The 22858-nt window shown below is 42.6% G+C and overlaps 1 protein-coding gene across 1 annotated transcript; it reads left to right on the top strand.

Moving 5' to 3' along the window:
* The first annotated feature begins 3565 nt into the window (after positions 1–3565).
* On the top strand, positions 3566–22743 carry CAV1 (caveolin 1). The gene is made up of 3 exons (XM_068997091.1): positions 3566–3706; positions 4487–4651; positions 20410–22743. Exons 1-3 carry the CDS (start codon positions 3677–3679, stop codon positions 20749–20751), a joined length of 537 nt encoding a protein of 178 aa, XP_068853192.1. The 5' UTR covers positions 3566–3676; the 3' UTR covers positions 20752–22743.
* Positions 22744–22858: the final 115 nt, after the last annotated feature.

The following is a 22858-nucleotide window of genomic DNA, read 5'->3' as shown; positions in this document are numbered from 1 at the left end:
CTGCCACCCAACCAGAAACATGTCTGAACTCAGAAGGCACCTCCCTTTCACATAACCCCCCACAATACCTACAGTTTTACTTTTTTCATGCCCAGAACTGCCCTTATTTGAGCAACTTGGCATCTTACTCACACCTAAGCCCAGTCACAACCCCAAAAGAAGGGGGGGCCTTCGACTCCTTGAAATACACTTAACTGCAGAATAAGGTACTCCCCAAAATACACTTTCCCAGGAGTGAGTCCAAATGCAATGGCACACCTCAGGCAAAACATTTATTTCAGGTTTCTCAAGTGTTGGTTTGCCTCTTCTAGCCCTTAGGCTATTGTGAAATGTTTTATGGCAGCACCACTTTCACGTACAATGAAATCACTCCTGGCTAGAGGTTGCGAGAAGGAAGGAATGTGAGAAGAGCTGCCCATCTCTCCTGGTATAACTAATCCTTGGATTCAAGGCACAAACAGGCCAAATAACAAATGCATACATGAACCTGCAGCCCTGGATACTGGGGGCAGAGGGAATCCATCCCTATGGAAAAGTTCTGATCCAGTGACGCACATTTTAAAATACAGAAATCCTCCAGGGAGTGGGGACAGAATGACTACCATGAATCCTCCGGGACTACAAGTCTTTAATGGAATGAGGAAAACATTGGCCTGCATGTTAAATCTATCCTAATTCTTGTTAGTGTGCAACAGGGTGACAACATTAGCATGACTGCTGAAAGTTCAATACCAACAGTTATGCACCAACAGCTGCACATAAAATGATGTGGTTAAGCAATTGAATAGAAGATACACAAAAAAGCAACGATCTTTCACTCCTAAGCTTCAGGTTTTTAAGTGCTCTGCATAAGGCAGGCTGCTCATGGACAGCTTCTGTTACCTAACAGCCTTGTTGCTGTTGAAACTATACATAAAGAAAACAGTTTCCCAGGGCTGATTTTGATCTTGCTGACATTGGAATATATCAGGAATATTGCTAATACCATACCTGGAATAGTTACACAAGCTTAAAACGAAAAGGGGGGTGAGGAGTGGAGGAAGGAGGAGTGTTTGATACCAGAAAAAGACACTCAGTGAGCAGTCATCCACATTCAGTTCAGCTTCATGACTCACTTTCTGACAGTTTTTGAGGGATTTTGTCTGGTCCTTCCCCACCCCCCTCCCCCCACTGGCTTCTTGGAAGACATGTTTCCTACCCATAACAAAACATTTCCTCCCCTCAAAATGGGAAAAATAAATCATAACATGCACATGCTTTTCTCCATGTTTAGAGCAAGTTTTCAAGAAAGGTAATCCTGAGGTTTGAAAGTTTCATTAAAGCAAGATCTTGGGCAATAAAAACATTTTAAAATTAGGTATGAATTGTCTGAGGCTGGTGTGATGAAGAAAGGCAGTGAAGTGGACAACCAAGGTGGCATGTAGTCCTGTTTAGCCACTGACCTGGACTACTAAAAACACAGCAAAGCTCCATGAGAAGACTGGGTGGCATTTCCAAGGCCAGCTTGAGTGTCTACAAATTCTGGTAATTTTTGGCCACTCCTGGATAAAACATTCATAGTAACTGAGAAGGGGAACAGAGCTTTTGCACTTTCAGAAGATCCCTGCAGGCCTTTACCAGGCCCTTTCCCACTGAATTATTACTCTTCCTCTGAATGTAACAAGGAGATCCTTGCAGAACTCCTGTGTGCATCCATGCCAAGTCTCCGGCTGTTGAGTTTGTGTGCATTTCTCATACAGCAGTGCTAGAGGCAAGGGGCCATGGCTCCATCCCTCTCCATCTCTGCAGATGTAACTTGCCCACTCTTACTGCTTGAGAGTACCCATGTCTTTTTCTGAATAGGCTGTCTTCTTGGTATTCCAGCTCAAGAAAGCACTACTGATGTGATGATTCATTTCACTTTGTATGCAGCCTATTCTGGAATTCATCTCACAAAACGTATAAATTCCACTAGTTTATTATATTCTTCTAGCTGCAGTAGTGTTGTCTGATTCAGAAATATCTTTTAAAGGGGGCTGTGCTTCTGAAGAAACTATTCCAGAACTAATTCAGCACTTCAAATTAACAAGTACCTCTCTTTTTTTGAGTCATCCTTGAGACACAGTAATACTGAATGATGGATCAAAATGTTCTGGTTCATGTGCAGGACAGTGATTAATTGAAAAACTTTCCTAGATATGAAAACAAAGAGCTACCTTGCAGGTTTTTTTTCAGATGGATAGAAAAATTGCAGAGTCGATGTCCTTCAATGCACTCATTCAACTCCATATACACACTCAAAAGCTTGGACAGACTAAAATATTTTAACGATGGCTTAAGTGAATTATTGCATCAATAAAAAAGCTACTTTTAAAAATTACAGCTAACTTGGAAAGTTGGAAAACTTCCATCGGGGGCATTCGTTCTAAAGTTTATGAGCAATATAAACTAAAGGAAGTTGACTGCTAACTGATGTATTAACAATACATGTCCATGCGGACTGCATTTTCAACAGGTGCAGTTATTTACATCTGTGGACCCTACATCCATCTTCGTGAGGCGCTTCTTCAAGGTAATTTCTCTATTGAAGTGCCAAAGGCAGATTTACTGTAGTTAAGAATTTTCTGCTTCTGTTGCTGCAATCCTGTGCTAAATGGCATAACACTAAGGTCACTATTTTTCTGTTAATGTTATAAATCTTTCACCATAGTCTGATTTCCTAACACAAAACTAATGGCTGCAAACACACACACACACACACACACACACAGAGAAGTGAAATATAATTCATTTTATAGATGTGTAATGATGCTGCAACCCTAACCTGAGCCATTTTGAATATAGTGATGAATATTTATATCTATAGCATTTACACCTATATACGCCCCTGAGCTTACAAAAAACCTTAGGAACAGAGCACGGCAAAACGGCATCCCACCGTTTAAAAGTGAATCCCAGTGGTTAACATGCATGGCAGACATGAATGGATCAACCTCCTCCCGGGAAAAATATAGCAGTGTTAAAATGAAGAACTGTTAAATATTTGAACAGTTTTGAAATGAACCAGTTGAGAAAATCTCTTTTTCTTCATCATAAGGATGTCCAAGTTTCCACAATTGTTCCTGGAGCAGCGATCCTTCTGTGTAAACTATTGTCAATACCGGGAGGGGGGAGCCCGACAAACGCCTCGCTTGCTCTGGACGCTAAAGACAACTAAAGTTTTCCATCTCCTCATTGCTTCCTTGCCCCCCCTTGCCCAGGTGACTCTGCCGCACGCAGCCACTGTCGGCCCGGCATCCAGCGGCGGGGACCCCCTGTCGGGGGCCGTGGGCGGCCGGGGCAGGGCGGACGACGCGGGGACGACCCTGTCCCTGTCTCTCTCCCTGTCGAGCCCCTCTCCGCGCGGCATGGCCCAGGCATCAGGGACCGGGTCCGCCAGATCCCCAGTTGCCGGGGCAGAGCTATTTTCCCCTCCCATCCCCGGCGGCTGCCGGCAGCCCTGCCATGTGCGGGGCCGTACCGCCGCTGTCATCCACCCCAGCCGGAGGCAGGCAGCCGCCCTGGCCAGCGGCCAGCCCTCTCCTCGCAGCTACCTCCCCCGGCCGGCCGCTTCGCAGAGCGGAATCTTCCTGCCTCCGGTCCTACAAGTCACAGGGCAGAGTAACTCTCGGCAGAGCCGTCAGCAGCCCGCAGCACCATGTCCGGCACCAAATACGTAGACTCGGAGGTAGGACCACCGGGACATGGGGCCGGGATGCTGCCCCGCCACCGAGTACCTGCAGCGGCTGGGGCCCCCAAGCTCCCTGACCTGTCGGAGGAGCGGGGCGCGGGGGCGGCTCGGCGGCAGGAGGGCGGGCAGGAGGGCACCTGCGGGTAGGGACAGCGGGTCGCGGGGAGCCGGGGCGCACGTCCCGGGTGGGGTGCGGGGAGCGGGGCTGCTGGCGGCCGTGCGGGAAGGGCGGTGTATGGAGAGCAGCATAGAGAGAGCACCGGGATGGAGAGGGCAGGGTTATGGCCCTGCATGAAGGGCAGTATGGGGGGGCAGTGTAGCGAGGACAGTGCGGTGACGGCGCCGCGCTCAGGTCAGCGCGGCGAAGGCGGTATGGCGAGGGCAGCGTGGTGAGGGCGGTATGGGGAGGGTGGTGCGTGGGGAGCCCCGGACGCTCCCCGCTGTGCCCGCGGGGCCACGCCAGCGCCCTCCCCACCCAGAGGCCGCTCGCTCCGCCCGGGGGCAACGCCGCAAGGCCGGGCCGCCTGGTGGCAGGAGCGGGACCGGCGCCTGGCACCGCGGGGGTGTGGTGCGCGCCCCGCGGCCGCGGTTAAATAGGCGGACGAGGGCCGCCCCGCAGCCTGGATCCCGCTGCCCGCGGGACCTGGGGCCGCCTCCCCCAGCCCGCCCTCCTGCGCGACGCGGACCGGCCCTGCCCGGCCCGGCCCGGCCCTGCCCTGCCCTCCCCGCCTCAATTGGGCTTTCCCCTCCCGCCCGCGCTCCCTCTGCTCCCCGCAGGGCTTTCTGTACACGGCGCCCGTCCGGGAGCAGGGCAACATCTACAAGCCCAACAACAAGATGATGGCAGATGAGCTGAGCGAAAAGGCGGTGCACGACGTGCACACCAAAGAGATCGACCTGGTCAACCGAGACCCCAAGCATCTCAACGACGACGTGGTTAAGGTGAGGGGCCGAGGCGGGACGGCGCGGGGGGCGATACCAAGTCCTGCCGAGGCAGGGTACGCGGGCATTATCAGGGCGACAGAAGCCCGCGAAGCTCATCCCTCCACCTGCTACAGGAAGGAACGGGCCAGGGGCTGACTTTTTTTTTTTTTTTTTTCCAAAGGAAAGGGGGAGTGGGCAGGAGAGAGGCGGGCAGCGGCTAGGGCAGCCCTGCGGAGCCTCGCTCCCCGCTCCGGAGCGGGGCTGGCCGTCTCGGGCTCCCGCGCTGTCCCGCGGGGCGCACCGGGCTGGGCTCGGCGCAGCCGGCCGGGGGCCGCGGGGGTCCCGCCGCGGTGTGTGCCGGCAGTCAGCTCTGCAGCCGGGACGTCCCGCCCGGGGCCGGGGGAGCGGCGAGATGAGTTGCGTGACCTTGTGTAACACCGTAGGAAGGATTTTCCTTCCCCGAGGCACGCACAGAGGCAGGGCGGGGAGATGTCACAAACCAGATCGCCCATCCTAAGCCAGACGGGTCCAAAATCAGAGATCCTGATGGCGGTTGGACTTGTGTCCTTGTTCTGTTCTGTTCTCTTTGGTGTTTTTCCTTCCCTCAAGAGATGATAAGCAAGCTAAGCAAAATCTAACTGTGCCCTTGCCTAGAGTTTTTTGTTTGGGTTTATAAATCAGTTTGACTGTTTTGACAAATCAGGGTCGATGGAGATTTTTGCTTGAAGTCACTTTGGTCAGAAGAATCACAGAGATAGGTTTTCTCTTAGAAAAAACTTTTATACAGACAAATTTATACAATCCATGTGTGTTACAAATGAGAGTGTTTGAGATAACTTAAAAAATCATCAGCAATGGTATGTGCAAAAGTCAGATTTAACATTAAGTGACAAAGCACAACAAGTTCATTGGCAAGATTCACTCTAGTACTTATAGGACAGCCAAGGCACAATAAGGGAAAACAAGCAACAATAAAACCAAACAAAATCCAGGCAATCAAAACAGAAATTAACTGAGAACTATCTAGGGGGGTGGGTGCATGTGTGTGTGTGTGTGTTTAGGTGTGTGTGTAACAAAAGACAGTGCTGGCAGGGATAAAAAGGAACAGGGCCTAAAAGCTTACCAACACTCCAACTTAACAGTACTTTAACTTAACTTATACCTTAAGGCTAACAATTTAACATAGGAAAAACACTTAACTTATACCTAACTTGTAGCTTAAACTTAATTTATAACTTAACAATTTAATAAAGAGTAACACTAAAGAGCATTTAACCTAACTTTGAAGTTATACTTAGCAACTCAGCAGAAGAACAGCACTTAGCAACACTTAGCTTATAACTTATGTTTAACGACTTAGCAAAAGAACAATACTTAGCAGCATTTAAGTAAGTTCATAACTAAAACTTAACCTTACTCACAAGCCTAACTTACTTAGATACCCAAGGTACTTAAACATCTAAAAAAGCAGTATTTCTTTCAGATTTGCTATAGCATATGCACAGGGGCATGCACATAGACAGGAGCAGTCAGTGCAAGCAAGGTACCTGTGAAAAATTCCCACCAGAGGTCAGTGAAATGCTCACTTCAGATGCTTTTGCATCTCCTGACAGGCAAAGGATCGGGCCTTGAGGAGTGTGGGTGTTGGCCCAGGATATAATCTGAGGGTTTGCTGGCTCTGAGAAGTGTCCCACTCAGAGGGAGATGCTAGTCCCAGCTCGCTGCAGTCCAGGAGAGCTCAAAGGGCCCCATTTTGGGCCACTGTTTAAAGGGTCACAAGAGAGTGGGCTTTAGTCATAACGATGTTTCATACTGGCCACAGTTTGGGTAGGCACTTTCTCTGAAAGTGTGGGAACAGGAATGTTATGCCATTCAGGCAGGAGGAATATTTTTCAAAGCTGGTCATAAGGAAAACAGGAGCTTGTTAGCAATTCCTGGGAGTGGACAGTGTTTCTGATAAGCTCAGAAAGAGTTGAGCCCAGGTGGTGTTTTCAAAGCCAAGGCCTAACAAGCATTTCTCAGATCACACTGCAGCTTGGAAAGAAGGAGAGGGGAATACACCACCACAATGTGAAAATTGATGGTGCAAGTCTGGGTTTGTCAGACCCTAGGAAAAATGGGAGCAGCCCACTCGTAGTGGGTGACTAAGCCACTAACTGGCTTGCTTAGTGGCCAGCAGTGTCAAGAGTGTGTGCAGTTCACCATGTTTGTTGTAACGAAGACCCGTTATAGAAAAAGAAAAATACTGTATTGTTTCCAGAGAATCAAGAGGGTGAACTCTGGTTCCTGAATGTGTATCTGTAAAATGATTCATGCCATGTGCAGACAATTTAACAAGGTCACAAGTAAATTCAAATTCAAGACTTCAACATAATTTGAAGGTGCTGAATATTACCAGCCATATTGTTGGATCCATGCTGAGAATTATCCCTCACAGCATCTTTAAGGAGCCATATATAAAGAAAAGGCATAAAATTGTTACTTGTTTAGAAAAAATCATCTGTGTACCTAATGGTACAAAACTGCCTTTAGAATGGTTGATTTTAAAAAGGAGAGAAGAATTCTTTTTTCTTCTACCCATGGAGGAGCAACTGAGTAGACAGGGAGTGCAAGAGCTCATGAATGGCACCGCATCACAGTTTATTGCATACATCAACAGAAGTCCCCAGAGCAACCAGACCTTCTGAGGATGAGTCATAGCCCCCAAGCAAGTCAGAATCCTGGTGTCCACAAACCAAACCTTGTGAAAGAAAGACCCTGCTAGGAAAAGTGAGACCACTGACAGAAAAAAACCCATAATGGACTTAAAAGAAGCTGAAACATACTGCCCTCTCTGCCTCCCACAGAGGCAAGGATTAAGGAAGTTTGTTACATTCAGTCTTCTAAAATAAACTTGGAAAATAGTAAGTATAGGAATGGGAAAAAAAGCTTTTCAGTTTGTCCTTTTGAAATATTTGTGGACCAACACATTCATTGAAAAACAGCAAACAGCCAGAATACCAGTACTGTCTCTGTGTCAGCAAGTGAACTCCTGGTAGTGAACATAGTCACATCAAGACATAGGAATATACCAAAATGAATTTGATTTTAACCAGACTGGATCCATTTTACATCATAAAACCAGCAGTGTTTGTACAAAATGGCATTGTAAAGCAACATTTTCTGTTTTGTTACAAGGATAAATAAGAACAACTTTGATTTTAATTATTTCATAGATAGCCTAACCTGCAAAGTAGAGAGAGGAATTTTGCCTTTATTTGCATTTATTTGGACCCTGTGTTCAGATTCAGTCTATTAGACATAGCAATAAAATTCAGACCCAATACCTAGGCGACAGGCTTGAGTTGGGGTGGAAAGACACAAATTCAGTTCCTGCCGTAGCCATCAGTCTCTAGTCCCCTTCTAATATGTATCTGCCTTTCTTACTTTTGCTGTAAAAAATCCAGGCAGAGTGTAAAAGATACACTTGTATAACTGAAGGAGACACCAGTCTTAGTCAGGTACTGAAAGTCAGACCAAAAAAAAAAAAAAAGTAGGAGTTCTGTAATGCCAGAAATATGGCTCAGGCTGAGCTCAATTTTGTTTAGAGACATTGCATTTTTCTAGATTCAGAGCCATTTGCTTTTTACCCAGCATTTTATGCATTTCTTGCCACTTGACTATGAGGCACAACAGCATGGAAACTGGGGACAAATCAGTCAGCCATGAAATAGAAATGATTAGACAGAGAATGAGGAATCTGCTCTGTAAGCAGCTCTCTAAAAGGCCTCAGTGTTGTCTGTATTCAAATACTTCCCATAGCACATTTTAAAAATAACCTTCTCTTGTGAGAAGCGAGAGACACGTTCCCTTCATTTGCAGCAGAGAGCATCTGCACAGCTTCCCCTGCAGCAGATGCGTGGTGCAGGCAACATTAGGGTTGGGATCCAGGCAAGGGGGAGAAACCCTTTTATAAAAGATCCTTTTATGAAAACTAGACACGTGCTTTGCATCAAAGCTGTTGGTGACTTTGCTTATGGTTTGTCTTTGAATTAACCACCAAGTGGAAGCTAAGTGCTGGGAGGATTCCAGAAAAATGGGCAAATGACTGGATTTCTGTTCAGAGAGGGATGTGAGCAAGGCCTTATGGAACCTGAGGTATTCAGGCAGTGGAAGTGACAGCTCTGCACTGGAGGAAGCACAATCTAGTAAAAATCACCAGATTTCCTTTTTGTTCCAATTTTTTCAGTGGAGACCAGAAAGGAAGGATTTTCCTCAAACAACTGTCCTCATACATCACCTAGACAGCCGGAGACTGTGCACTAGTGATTCCATTCCTTCAAGCACTGGCTAGCCAGGCCAGAGGCAAGGAGGGAATCTAGCAAGGGAGAAACAGCCTCTGTGCATGTGAGAGCTCTCCAGGAGTCATGCTGGTGATTATGCAGGTGGTTTGCCATAGTTTTATCTGTCTCATGCATCCTTCACCAGACAGTTCTGCTCTTGGACTTGTGTCCCGCAGGTTTTATTTGTGATGAGAACAGGGTGGAAAGCTTATTGCTTTTTTCTCTGATGCATTCCCCAGTGACCCAGGACTCACATGAAGGTGCCTGAAATTCAGGCTTTGCTCTTCTTGTTTCCCAACACAGTATTTGTGTTTTTCAGAGTACGGCTAAATTGCAGCCTTTGAGTTCTAGAGTTCAAACTTTCTCAACATATCTGTGGTCAAGTCTGCACAGAGTTTACTGAATTTGGAAAACACAGAGGAGGGAGCCAGTTCTCCTACAGATTGCTCTTCTCAGTAACTTCGTTGCTCCTTGCTGAGAATGGGGACAGACCTTGCAGCCAACCCTGCAAAGTCTAATCCTCTGGGACTAGTGAGGACCAACTGTGCAGTCACATCTGCAGCCAGCTTACAGTTTTTTTCCTACAGTGATGTGCCAGGGAGAAAGGCCAGTGCCTAGTCTACCATCCAGAACGTAATTATTATTCTGTTTTAAACAAGTGATGTCTATCTGCTGTTTGTTGTATAGTAGTTCTTTTTGCTCTGGAAAAAAAATTCCAGTTGGAATTGGCTATAGATGTGAGGATGCAGAGCTTTTGTGCCATGTTTTAAAAGGTTATGTATTCATGCCTTCCACTTAAAAATAATGCAGTTAAGGGCAATTCAGCTTACTGCAAGGAAAAGTCTGGAATTTTTAGTCAGATGTTGACAAATACTGTAATACCCTTATGTACTCATTAGGGAGGAAAGTATTACTCAGGCATTTTAAAGCTATTTACAGTTTCTGCCTCGTAATGAAAAGAGAGGGCTTTTCAAAAGCAGTTTACATTTTATGCAATCTTTCATGATTAAGGTCCCTCCCTGTTGCACTGAGCACAGTGTGAAATGTGCAGAGAGGTGACTGGTCAGAACACTTCCCATCCCCACACCTGAGAACCTCCTGGAAGGAAAGCAGGTGTCACCTCCTGCTCCTTTTGGATGGGACACCTAAGGTGGGCTGTCACTCGGATGTGACAAGTGTCATCCTGAGAGGAATGCAGTTCTGCTCTTCAACATAGTAAAATGAGAGAAAAGCAGAGCTCAATCAGGTGCCATTTCTGAAATAAGGAATTAAGTGAATTTAATGCAGACTCCTTTTCTTTGTTTTTAGATATTTTTAAAAGTTATGAGAACATAAATAAATGTTTAAGTTTAAAAACATCTGTATAAATACATAGATACACAAATATATGTGTGTGTATGTGTTCTAATCCAAGTTTGTCATCTGGGCTCTTTTAATTGGCAGTGATCAAAGTGAGATGCCTCTGGAGGCAGATTGACATTGCAGCATTTAACCCTAACCGTAGGACAGGAGAAGCAGTGCTCTTCGAGGTCATGTTCCTCTCAATTGCTGATACTTGTGGCTTAGACATGACACCTTACTTGTGCATAACAACTGATTAAATGAAATGGTTCTGTAACTCTGTGTCCTATTAACAAGGTATGGGGTTTAGATTTAAAATGCAAGAAAATTCAAATGTTTGACTTTGGATACCCACATGATCCAATTTTGTTTCAAATATTTCTTCCAAGGCTAGTCTAGGAGTAAGAGATTAAAAACTCAAGTCATTATGAATGCCAGTTTATACAAGGTCTGAGTGAGATTTTAAGAGTTCTGAAAAATAGTTTTCTTGCACGTTATTTAGGAGTTCTCAGACATGGAATTTCTGGATGTCCGTGAGATTACAGCTAATAATGGCATCTGTTCTAATGAAAACTTCTTTCTCAAAAACAATGTGTTTGCATTTAAACTCATGGTATTATTAAAGCCTTATGTACAGCCTTCTTGCTTAGCATGATGAACATGACTCATAATTCCATAAAAAAATGTTCATTTGATGGCCATGGGGGCAGAGCAAATGATTCAGCATGGCTGTTTCTTTTGTTAGAATTTATTGGACACTATTTCAGATTCAGAAGAGGCAAATACTTTTCAATTCCAATACCTTCAACAGAATTCCAATCATATGTTAGAAAATATTAAGAACAATTTGAATTGATTGTAGAATTTTTAGCCTGCTGTGTGGACAGAAACACTGTCTTCTGTTGCATAGGGTATGGATATATAAAACAAAAAATACTGAAATGCAAAACTCTCCAGGGGAAAAAGGGATAACTGTGTACAGTAGAATGGTCTGACAGTGGGGTCCCCAGTGAGGAAATTTGATCTTGGTTGTATTTTAGGCAACAGAAGGAAGAAAATACAAATGAACTTGGGTGACTCTGTAATGTGCATGATTTCTGGAAAACTGAAGACAGATATAGTTCTAAACTAAGATAAGTTTGTATTTCCCACAACTCTCAAATACCCTTTCCATAGACAACAGGATGAAGTCCACATCAGCAATTGATTTTCTGAGCTTTTTGATCCAGAACTACCATATTTCTTTTCCAGACAAATGACAGTAATAAAACCCATTTTGAACTTAAAAGGGTTGGTTATTTTGAACATGAAAAAGAAATTACATCATTTAATTTCATTTGATTTATTGGGGAGGCAGGTTTTACCCCATTAGTCTCTTTATATTTTCTTGACAAATTTCTTAGGAAAGTGGTTTTTGATAGTTTCAAAAAAAATTTGAACCTTATGCAATATCATTCTTTTCAGAAATTATCAATTAGCAATCAAAAGAAAAAATAATTTCAGTGCCACTGTCCCCCATTTTAATGAATTGATAAAATACAATTTTTAGTCAAGATGAAGGATCTGTGCTCTAGATGTTAGTGGGGCTGTACAGAGGTGGATTTTGTATGTAGTTAAACAAATAGGAACTGATAAAGTCAACTTCATAGATAAGTGAGAAGACATTCTCACAGCTGAAGGTGAAAGCACCACATTCTCTGTCCAAACTCCTGCTGTGCTGAATTTATATTCTGAGTTCCAGAAAAGCCTAAGGGAGTCTCATAGACGGATTGCAACATTTCCTCTGTCAACTTTGAAATCCGTTCTTGGAATTCAAACAGATGCTACAAAAAAATAATCAGTTTCCCCTCATCATCAGGGTTATATCTCCTGTAGACCTCAGCCGTAAAGTCATCAACTGTTTTATCAAGTCCAGGTTCTTGTATTATAGAAAGGTTTGGCTTGGAAGGGACCTTAAGGATCATCCAGTTCCAGTCCCCTGCCATGGGTTGGGATGCCAATCTCTGGATCAGGTTGCTCAAAGCCACCTCAGCCTGGCCTTGAACACTTCCAGGGATGGGGCCATCTGCAACTTCTCTGGGAATCCTGTTCCAGTGCCTCTCAGGAATTTCTTCCTAATATCTAATCTAAACCTAGTCTCTTTCACTTTAAAACCATTTCCCCTTGTCCTGTCACTACATGACCTTGAAAAAAGTCCCTCTATAGCCCACTTTATGTACTGCTCTAAGAGCCTTCTCTTCTCCAGACTGAACAACCACAAGTCTCTCAGCCTGTCTTCACAGAGGATGTGCTCCAGCCCTCTAAGCATCTTTTTGGCTCTCCTCTGGACTCACTCCAACAGGCCCATGTTCTTATCTTAAGAGGCCCCAGAGCTGAACACAGTACTCCAGGTGGGGTCTCATGAGAGCAGAGATCACCTTCCTCAACTTGTTCCTTTTGATGCAGCCCAGGGTGCTGTCAGCTTTCCGAGCTGCAAGCCAGATCATACTGAGCTGCTCATCAGCCAACATCTCCAAGTCCCTCTCTGCAGGGCTACTCTTAATCTAGTCAACACCCAGCCTGTATTTGTGCTTGGGACTGCCCTTACCCAGGTGTAGGACCTTTCACTTGGCCTTGTTGAACTTCATGAGGTTCACATGCGCCCAGCTCTCAGGCCTGTCAAGGCATCCCTTTCCTCCAGTGTGTCAGCCTCACCACACAGCTTGGTGTCATCAGCAAACTTGCTGAGGGTGCACTCAATCCCATTGCTGTTCTCATGCAGTTTATGACAAGAGCAGAACTATAAAATACCTTTATTTTTATTAAATACTAAAGAAACACCTTATGTTTAAGGATCAGTAACTTAAGATCTTCTGTAAGAAAGACAACCTTCTAACAGTACAAATGCAGGGGCAAGGTTTTTTTTAAAGGAAAAGAGAGGCAGCTGGGCATCACTGCACACTCATGGTCAGCATATAGCATTGTTCAGGTAGAAATGAGGGAAAAGGTGAAAACAAGTTATACAGATGTGCAAAAAAGAATTGCAGCAGCTAACAGGAGTGTGTTTATTGGTAGTATACATAATCAGGAGTCTCCTCTCCTTAGACTTCCTTCACAAACTATAAAGAGGAAAAAATAGTTTCCAGATCTAAAACAACCTCCAAAGGTCCGTATCGCTCCATGCATTACTAAAGAGTCTGAGGTCACTATATTTTTACTTTGCATTAGCGCCTAAATTTAGGAGTGATGAAGCTGGACCAAGTTCTAAAAAGTTAATACTTAATAGCAGTTTATTACCTTAATTACCTTCCAGGACTATGCTTTGCCAACCCATGACAAGCATATAAGCATACAATAATAAAACATAAATCTATCATAGTTATAAAATAAAATATACTTTAAAATATAAAATCAGTTTACATTATGTCTTTACTTTTATTACGGTTTTTGGATTCAGCTTAACTCCAGGACCCACTGAAATAAAAGAAAAAATTCCTGTTATGTTTAGTGTAGTCAAAACTTCACACTGGTGTTCATGTTCATAAATAAACATACAGATGGACAGACGTGTGAATATGCATATATGTATTAGGGTTCTTTGCTAAAATAGCTGTATCAAACAAGGAACTGTGGAACATGAACCAAATAATAAAAACAAAGGTTCTGAAGAGTTTCTTTTTGGGAAAGCTGCAGTAACCTCCCAGCAGCCCAGTTTCCAGGGAGGAAAACAGTAATTTTATTTTCTGACTGCTTACTTCAACAACATCAATACATTTTTCAAGGAACTGGCTGACATGGTATCCCCACCTGCACAGGAAGTTTTGCTGTGTTGCAGAGGAGTGCAGATCTTTCCTTGAAGCTGCTTGTCTTTCCTTCTGCCAGCCTGTATTGGAACAGGATGGGCAAGTGCTTCAGGAAGAGGTCTCTGGAGAACAGCTGGTTGCTACAGTGCTGACCCATTGGCATCAATCACATTTTTCTCATGAGCACTTCTGCAGATTTTGGTGAGCCTGCCCATCTGATGAAACAAAGCCCATCAGCAGGGCTTTTCTGGTGTGTAATCAGCATGGGCAGGGAGCAGGAGGTTGTTCTCTCAGTAATTAGTAACAAATTTTTTTTTTTGTTTTTTTCTATGATTTTCAGTTTGCGAAATGGTGATGTGCAGTCACCCCCTTTTCTAAGTCATGGCATCATTTACACATTTTCATAATGCATTTGAGTATTTGTTGTACATGCAGTAGGAGTCACTCCTGACCAGACTGGTTTTCTTCTCTGGCTAGAAGAGTGCAGTCCTTCAATTCTACTTTTCAACATGAATATCCTTGTTTGTTAAAGCATTGTTTGCTTTTCTGTCATAATGTGTCGCGCTCAGGAAAGATTCACTGTTTCCATTAAGAGATCTGCCAGCAGAGCACTTTTCTTGCTGTATTGTGGAAAGCAGGCACAGGGAGACAGGAAAGGTAAAGCAAATTCATTGGTCAGTTTGTACAAGTAACTGGGGTGAAACAGTTCTGCTTGCTTGTTTAGGCTTTTGTTCACTTTGGAAATACTTGTTTGTCATTTTTCTGCACTTAACACGCCTTACACAACAGCTCTGGTCCTAGCCCTCTGCAGCCATGTTTTTTTTTTTTTTTTGCAAAGGAGCAACTGTTGTGCCTTGTGATCCAGCCAGTCCCCAGAAGAGCAGTGTGCTCTGAAGACAAGAGTTCAAGGTTACCAGGCAAAGCCTAATCATGCTGCAGCTCAGTCTGGGGGGACTCTTGGGGCTCCCTCATTAGATGCTTCCCACCAATATCAAGATTCAAGGAGACGTCTTGTGATGGAACAGAACACTGCTAGGTGTTGCCATTTTGTAGTCACCCAGGCTTTAGCTTGAGGTTTGTATAAATACTGTGGAACAGAATGAGTTTTGGCTTCAGTAAACACCTGAGATCACCTAATGTTGAAATGAGATCACCTGTTGAAACCTGATTAGTGAGGAAGCAGACCATCTAGGAATCATGAAGCTCTATGTTTTCAGGAACAAATTACCAGCTTCCCTACATAACTACAGGTAAACATTTGCCAAATGGAGATAACAGAGTGCTCTTAAAAGGGGGAATGAGTCTCTGGGTGTCTGGGAGGGAAGGGAGAAGAGCAGCTTTTCTCCTGTAAGTCCCAACACCTCCCCATCCTCTTTCCTGCAGATTCAGTAGAAAGACTATAAACTTTCTCATCAATTTCTGTTAAAGTGTGGCAGTGGTCAGGATAAACATCAGCATATGTGGTAATGTGGCACTCCAACGGATCAAGGAAATACGTAAATGTTTAACTGGCATCAGTGATTTAATAGAAAGGTTGTGAGTTTGCTTAACTTTGTTTTCAGCTGCTGTGATGCCTTTCTTCTCCAGGCACTGTAACTGGCAATTTTTAAGTTCTAGATAGTATGTGGAAGTACAAAGCTAATAATAATCTCATATGCTCACGTTTTCTTATTTTTAATAATACACACCACAGCCTTCTCCCAACATAAGGACAGTGTTGCACCTGTCTGTGCAGCATCACCTCCCAAATGTGATCCATGCCATAGAAAGGCTTGTCATTTTCATACATTTTCTTATGTTGAATATTTCTTTAAAGAACATTGAATATATTTGAGAATTTTACAAATTGCATTTATTACAACAAAAAACCCCACCATATCTGCTTCAAGTCTTGCAAAGACACGATTTAATACAGTGAAACAATATTTTACTTACAGTCTTGGAATCAGGGAAAACCTGTTTAAAAACAGCCCAGGGTAAGCAGTAAAGATAGTTTCCACACTCTGCACATAAAAATGTAAAGAAAACTAGCTTATGACTGTTTCCTGTACACATTCAGCCTAGACTTGAGCCGTGGTCTGGCAGAGCATGTAAGCATATGGACATCAGTGGGACAGTTCACAGTTTTCATGTTGTGTGCATATTTAAGTGTTTTGCCTGATTGGATACATTAGTGATCAATCAAGAGAGATAAAGCAAGGATCTAAGCATCCTTTTACTGACTCCAAGAGATACTGAAGGCACTCAAAAATGTAGGCATTCTCATCGCTTGTTATATACAAGAGAGCAAACTTCTCAGAAGCACAGCTGATAAGTAGATGATTTGAGGCTGGCATTTAGTATACCTTTCCAGCCTGTCAGCTTTTGATACCTAGGGACTTGAAGTGACAAGGTCAGCAGGTCAACTAATTTCATACATGTGGCATATATTATTGAGTCAGATGATAACTTCACACTGTTAAGCTTTTTTACTTAATAGTTCTGATCTTTAAATAGACATTTTCCCTCTCTTGTAAATAAGTCTTGTAAATAAATCCCATACCATTTCCCTTTCTTGTAAATAAATCTATTTTAGAATCAAAGCAGGTTCCTTAATTTCCTGATAGTTTAATAAACATGTGCAGAGCAAAAGAAGCTGCATTAATTCTCATAGCAGAATCAGACAAAAGCTTCAAGCAATATAAAAACTGGCTTTACCAAACTGAATAGTAGGAAACAAAGAATAGCTGAAGTCAGGAAGTGCATTGTAGGCATGGAACAGGAGTTGATAGTGTTGAATAGTTTAGTCTGAAGCAGAAGGCTAGAGTGAGTTATTAGCATCCTTTAGAGGGTCAAACTAAATTTCCTGTACTTCTCTCCTGTCGCAAGTGAGCTTGCATGTATTTTCACCAGCTTGGCAACTGCCTCAATGTGATTTCACAGCACACCCTGACAGCTCTGGAGGAACAAACTACACAATGAGCATGCAATCTGCTGAACAAGACTTATGCCTAACTTAAGAAAGCCTTTATGCAGACAAAACAGGAGTTCACAGATCTACATGCATGTGATGCTTTGGCAAAAGCAACCTTGAGAACAATACCCTAAAAATGTTGTCTTATACTTATTTGCAAGACAGTTAGATTCATTACCAGAAATGAGAGCATCTTTCTTCTGTAGGATCATATTTCTGGGCACTTCTCTTTCTCCTGCCAGTCCTATTTTTACTTTACTTAGTTCAGTTGGACTCCCTTTATCAGTCTGATGACACTCACCATCAGTGAGTGCTCCTGAGCTATAAACCAGAGGAGAGTAGTAAGGGACTGAAGAGGGAGCGAGTAATCCGAGTGATGTAAATGTAACCCACAGCAAGGCACAATGCATCCAGTCACCTGTTCCTCCTGCAGCCTGTGGAAAACTGATCCCTACAAGTTAAAATCAGGATCCTTCATGGTTTAGTGCAGGAAGAATCTGAGTGATAGCTCTGTTCCTGCAGCATAAGGACTTACCTGCACTGCTTGGAGAGTGAAATAAATAGTGTTTCCCAGGCAGTGGTCTGTTAGCTTATGAGAAGTAGAAGAGCCCAGATTACCTCAACTCCTTGCCTATCTTTATTTAGACACTGCTGCAGGTAAGTCTGGTTTCGGACAGCACCACAGAGGTTCACATGCCAGGCGTAGCTGGACTTTCTTGGCATGTACATAGTTTCATAATGTTCTTATGGCTTTTAGGAAGATAACAGCTTCATTTTAACACTGTATTCAGCTAAGAGTTTGAGTTTTCAGACCATTTTTCTGTCTTCTCACTCACAAGTTCTTTATTCAAACTGGAGTAATGTGACATGGGCCTTGAATAATGAAATGGGCAAAGACATAGTACTGTGACATCAGTTATCATTCCTACAGGGCCATCTCTTCTAGTTCTGTGCATTGGTAGAAACATTCTGAGAGCTGTTGAAATTGCTCCAAGAAAGTAACCTCTTGATAATTACTGGTGTCATGAGTACATTGCTGTTATCTCACAGACAGATTTATTCCTGAGTACTTTTAGGACAACTGTGTATGACTTGAACTGCAAAATCCTGACCAAAGATCTATCATAAATGTTCTAATATTATTAGCATCATCTCCTGGAATGAGGACAGGGCTGTCCATCTGGAAATGTTATATGGCATGATTCTTCTGTCAGCTCCCCAGTTCTCCATGGATATTTTGTTGAACACAATAAGCTAAACATATTAGTTACTGACAATCACAATTACAGAAAATTTACTATTTGATTTGAAAACCAGTGAGTTTATTGGCTTCCATTTTCCATTTTATTACAATGAATTATTGTGAAAAAAATTAAATTATGAACCAGTTGTACTACATATTTTTAAAAATCTAGGAAATTCAGAATAAACTATGGTTTCATTTTGCATGCCAAAAAAATGCATTTCTGATAAAAATAAGTCTCACTTGGCTAAACTAAAGATGCAACCATGAAAAGGCTGATGGAGTTCAATGCAAAATTATTTTCCTTATGAGATCTACTATTTCCCTTATTAGCAAGTTGAAAAAATATGAGATGGACTCCACTACAACTGAACTGAATAAAAGGACTTCAGGTGTGACACTGACTAGGGCTCGATGCTTTGAACTTCTGTGATGGCCTTTGCCAAGGGTTACAGCATCAGCTTGTGGGAGCCATGCAATAAATTGCCAAAAATTTTAGAATAAGAGGGCTGTCCATGTAGTCCTTATGTAGTAATATTTTTGAGAAGCAACTTTCTTTTGCTGTCACCATCCTGGGTTTTGCCATCATCTGAATATTTTTATTATCTGTTTTCAAGGAAAATGTTGATAATAAGCCAAGAACATTTTCACATTGAAAATGAGCTAACGCAGGATGTGGCTACAATGAAAAGTTTGCTTTTGAATAGCTGCAGAAAGAGTTTGTATGAGTATGCTTGCTTATGTATTCCAAAAAGAAAATATATTCCACCAATGCAGTCTGCCATAGGTTTTTGTGGAGATGAAGTTCCAACCCAAATGCTACCTTTAGGTGTGATGGTGATGATGATGATGAATACCCATCCCAAAGAATTACTTTCAGATCACTAGAACCTAGTTCAGAGTAGCAGAAAAAGAGGAGGTTTGTAGTTTGCATGACAGGATGTCTAGAGAGAAGCACGGGCAGAGAGAGTAATGTGAATATGTGCAATTAAACCAGCCTGGTGTTAGGCATTCAGGATGTTGGATATCACAGATGATTCAGAAATTTTCTCTCAGGGACTTTCCAGCCATTCCCATAGATTGTGCCTAGACTGTGATTGTAATTATCTTTTTTTGTTTAAGAAGCTGGAAAGTCCAGTGGTTTTATAATATTTTCCCCTTTGTTAGTAACTGACATCTGGAGGTGACAAAAGATTCAGCAGGAGAGAAGAATGAGTTCTTTTCAATTATTATGTATATTTTAGATTAAAAGAAGTGATCATGAGCCCTTTCTTACAGTATAAGCAGTATTTACATTGAGTATACATATATTCACTCCTTCCAGCATGCTAAGGTACTGTTGCCTGAGTTTCTGAGGCTGCTGGCCCATGTCATACTTACCTTGCTCCTGTAAGTCTTCACTCTTGGCAGCATTATTATCACACTTTGGGATCCAGTCCCAGGAATGCAAATTATTTTTTTCTTTCATCTGATTTAAACAGTCATTTATTTTCTTGCAGAGGAATAGTGTTGTGATATTCTCTTTCCTGTTGTTTGCAGTGCCTATACAATTGGTTGTGGTAACTAAATTAAATATCCTGTATTGTGGGTTATATCAAACACGTCTGTGTGACATGGAGCTGAACCATCATTGCAATTCTGTTAATTTTCTTATAGAAATGTTATGACAGTTAAGCTTCCTGAACAGCTCAGTATTTCAACAGAGTGCGAAAATATGCCTGTTGGAATGCACTGCTTCCTTAGGTAACTTTTTGAAGGATTTATGAATAGTCAAAACTATGAAGTATGATTCTATTCACCTGGTTTGTCCCTGAAGTAGACCATAAGGGCACTGCATACCTTAGGACTGTAGGAGATGAGGAAAATATATTCAGTTTTGTGGAAAACTCCATCTAGAAGCTGGATATCTAATTTTGAGCTAATCATTGAGGCTCCCTGGTAGTCACTGGGAAAAGGTTACTGAAGATTCATGACTTAAACAGTGGGTTATAGTAGGTTGAATCATGTTGGGATGTAGGAAGTACTTGCTTCGTGTTTTCTTGCAGAGGGGCCCATAGCTCTCCAAGAAAGGTGTTTCTGGAGAACACCCTTGATGCAAATGTCTGACTGACCTGTCTTTGTGTTCTTTGCTGCAGATCGATTTTGAAGATGTGATTGCTGAGCCAGAGGGAACACACAGCTTTGATGGGATTTGGAAGGCCAGTTTTACCACCTTCACTGTAACGAAATACTGGTTTTATCGTTTACTGTCAGCAATCTTTGGTATTCCTATGGCTCTCATCTGGGGCATCTACTTTGCCATTTTGTCATTCCTGCACATCTGGGCGGTGGTGCCGTGCATAAGGAGCTACCTGATTGAGATCCAGTGTATTAGCCGTGTCTATTCCATCTGCATCCACACGTTCTGCGACCCGCTCTTTGAGGCCATAGGCAAGGTGTTCAGCAGCATCCGAGCCACAGTACGGAAAGAGATCTGAGGGACATTTCAAGGAGAGCCATCAGCCTAGGAAGGGGGTGAAAGTTTTGTGTTGTTTGGAGTGTTTTGGTGCCAGTTTTGTGTTTCCCAAAGCAACATACAGCAACTGGTGGTGGACTGGCCCAAAACAAAGAATCACTTGCTCAGTTTCTTTTTCTACTGTTCATTCTTACTGGACTACTTGCCTTTTTTTCTTTCTTTCTTTCTTTTGCCTTTTTTTTCCCTGCTTTGGTCTGCATTTTAAACTAACCTTAAAGGGCTGTTCTTCCATGCCAGCTGCATATCATTTTGCTGGCTGTTCAAGTCAGAGATTGAAGTGTTGTTGGATGCCTTTTTATCTTACCCTTCATTCCTTGTGAGATAAATCCACAGTGATACTGAAGAATGACAAAAATGCTTTCCAACACTATAAAGCCATTCATTTTATTGTGGCTGAAGAGTGCAGAGCTATCGCAGCAGAATGAACGTGACCAGCTGGCAGGTTTTAGCAGAATGTTCTTTTTCAATTGGATTGTCAGTTGACTGCAGCTATTTACAGTCATGGTCAGATATTGTGCAGTATGAATAAATTAGTTAAGTAAACATATTACTGAACTAGCGTGTGTCCTGAAAATGTAACGTTTCGTCAATGGAGACATTGACGCATAAAAGCTTTGGTCGGTGCCTTTTTGTCTCATTCCCTCTTGGAAGTTTGCACCCAGTTATTTCTCAGCCTTTGCTAGGATTGCAGAAGCAAACTGCAGTTGAGAGCTAAAATTGGTCATAATGGAAATGTTTTCCTGACTGTGACTTATGACACATACCTTAGCAAGTATTTAGGTGCTTATCTCACTGGCATCTGGGGTATTTTTGCAAAATGTTAATATAAATGCGTATTGCAGGTATGCCAGAGATAATCCTGAGTTAAAAGCGAAGGAGTGCCAAACAAGCCACAGGAGGCCAGGGAGGAGCTGCCCCTGTGAGAAACTTTTCTACAGCTTTCAAAACTTCCCTATCAGCAGAAGTCAGCCTGCCACTAGCACGCAGATTGTTTTCAGGATGCTTTGCTGAGTCTAAATTTATCCGTCACAAGAGATGCTTTAGAATCTTCACATTTGTGTGTTGCTTTGTTCATTTTTAGCTGAGCTGCCACATCAGGAAGTCTTAAACAGAGGGTGTTGTGTGAAACTACCGTGTTGCAAAGTGGAAGGCCTCAGTAGCAGGGCCTTTGCGACATGTTCTGATGCTGTGACCTGCAAGAGCTTTTTGCCCTCATGATAGTACTGTGTTCAGAGATCCTCTCTGCATCCTCATTGGTTTGTGTGAAGCATTTGTAAAAATAGTTATGAGGCTAATCAGCCTTATTGTAAACCAAGCTGGGGTCTGAGCCTGCTCCAGCTGGAAATCTCTAGCAAACCAGTTCTTGACCTGCAAGAGTGCAAAATTTGGCCCTTGGGATGAACATGGAGCTGTCTGGTACACCTACAGCTTTTTTCATTTAGTGCTGATATTTCACGTATTGCTTTATCTAACATGGAAGTGCCTTCCATTCTATTTCTGCCAAAGCATTGAAAACTTTAGGAAATGATGCATTTTTAAATGGGGGTGGGGGAGGGAAAAGGGGAGAGGGTGCACAAAAAATTTACAAAGCTATTAACTACTATTTGCATTTAAAACAGACACTGGTATGGATATAGTTTTATCTTTTTCTATGTACATAATGAAGAGTGTACTATTATAGATATTTTCAGTATTAAAAACAACCAAGATTGTAAACAAGAAATATTTTATGTTTTTATGAGGAAAATCACTCTGAAGAAAACCTTCTTGATTTACCATATAAACTGTATATCCTGAAAGATGTCTGTTCACTTAGAGTTCTTAGTCCCTAATCCAAATACGTTGCTGATCCAAACATTTACATTATTGTTATAAGCTTACAGATGTAACTGACACCTTTTTTAAAAATTCTGCATGTACATTAAAGACCACAATAAAAAGATGCTTAATGGTAGATCCTGTCTGACTTCTTTTTCCTTGAAAGTCACATGGACAAAAATTGTTTAAAGCTTTCTTTGTCGGTCCAGTGGAAACAGGATTTTTCCTAATAACAGCTCATTAGCCTTAAC

This window comes from Aphelocoma coerulescens, chromosome 1A, assembly GCF_041296385.1.
Source record: "Aphelocoma coerulescens isolate FSJ_1873_10779 chromosome 1A, UR_Acoe_1.0, whole genome shotgun sequence".
Lineage (NCBI taxonomy): Eukaryota > Metazoa > Chordata > Aves > Passeriformes > Corvidae > Aphelocoma > Aphelocoma coerulescens.
The sequence above is the reverse complement of the archived record's forward strand: the minus strand, read 5'-3'. Positions and strand labels throughout refer to the sequence as shown.

Bases quoted from the DNA above. Each gene is read 5' to 3' on its own strand.
- CAV1 (XM_068997091.1), top strand. From the start codon at position 3,677: ATGTCCGGCACCAAATACGTAGACTCGGAG. The intron at 3,707-4,486 runs GTAGGACCACCG...TGCTCCCCGCAG, and splicing joins CCAAATACGTAGACTCGGAG to GGCTTTCTGTACACGGCGCC. The intron at 4,652-20,409 runs GTGAGGGGCCGA...TCTTTGCTGCAG, and splicing joins TCAACGACGACGTGGTTAAG to ATCGATTTTGAAGATGTGAT.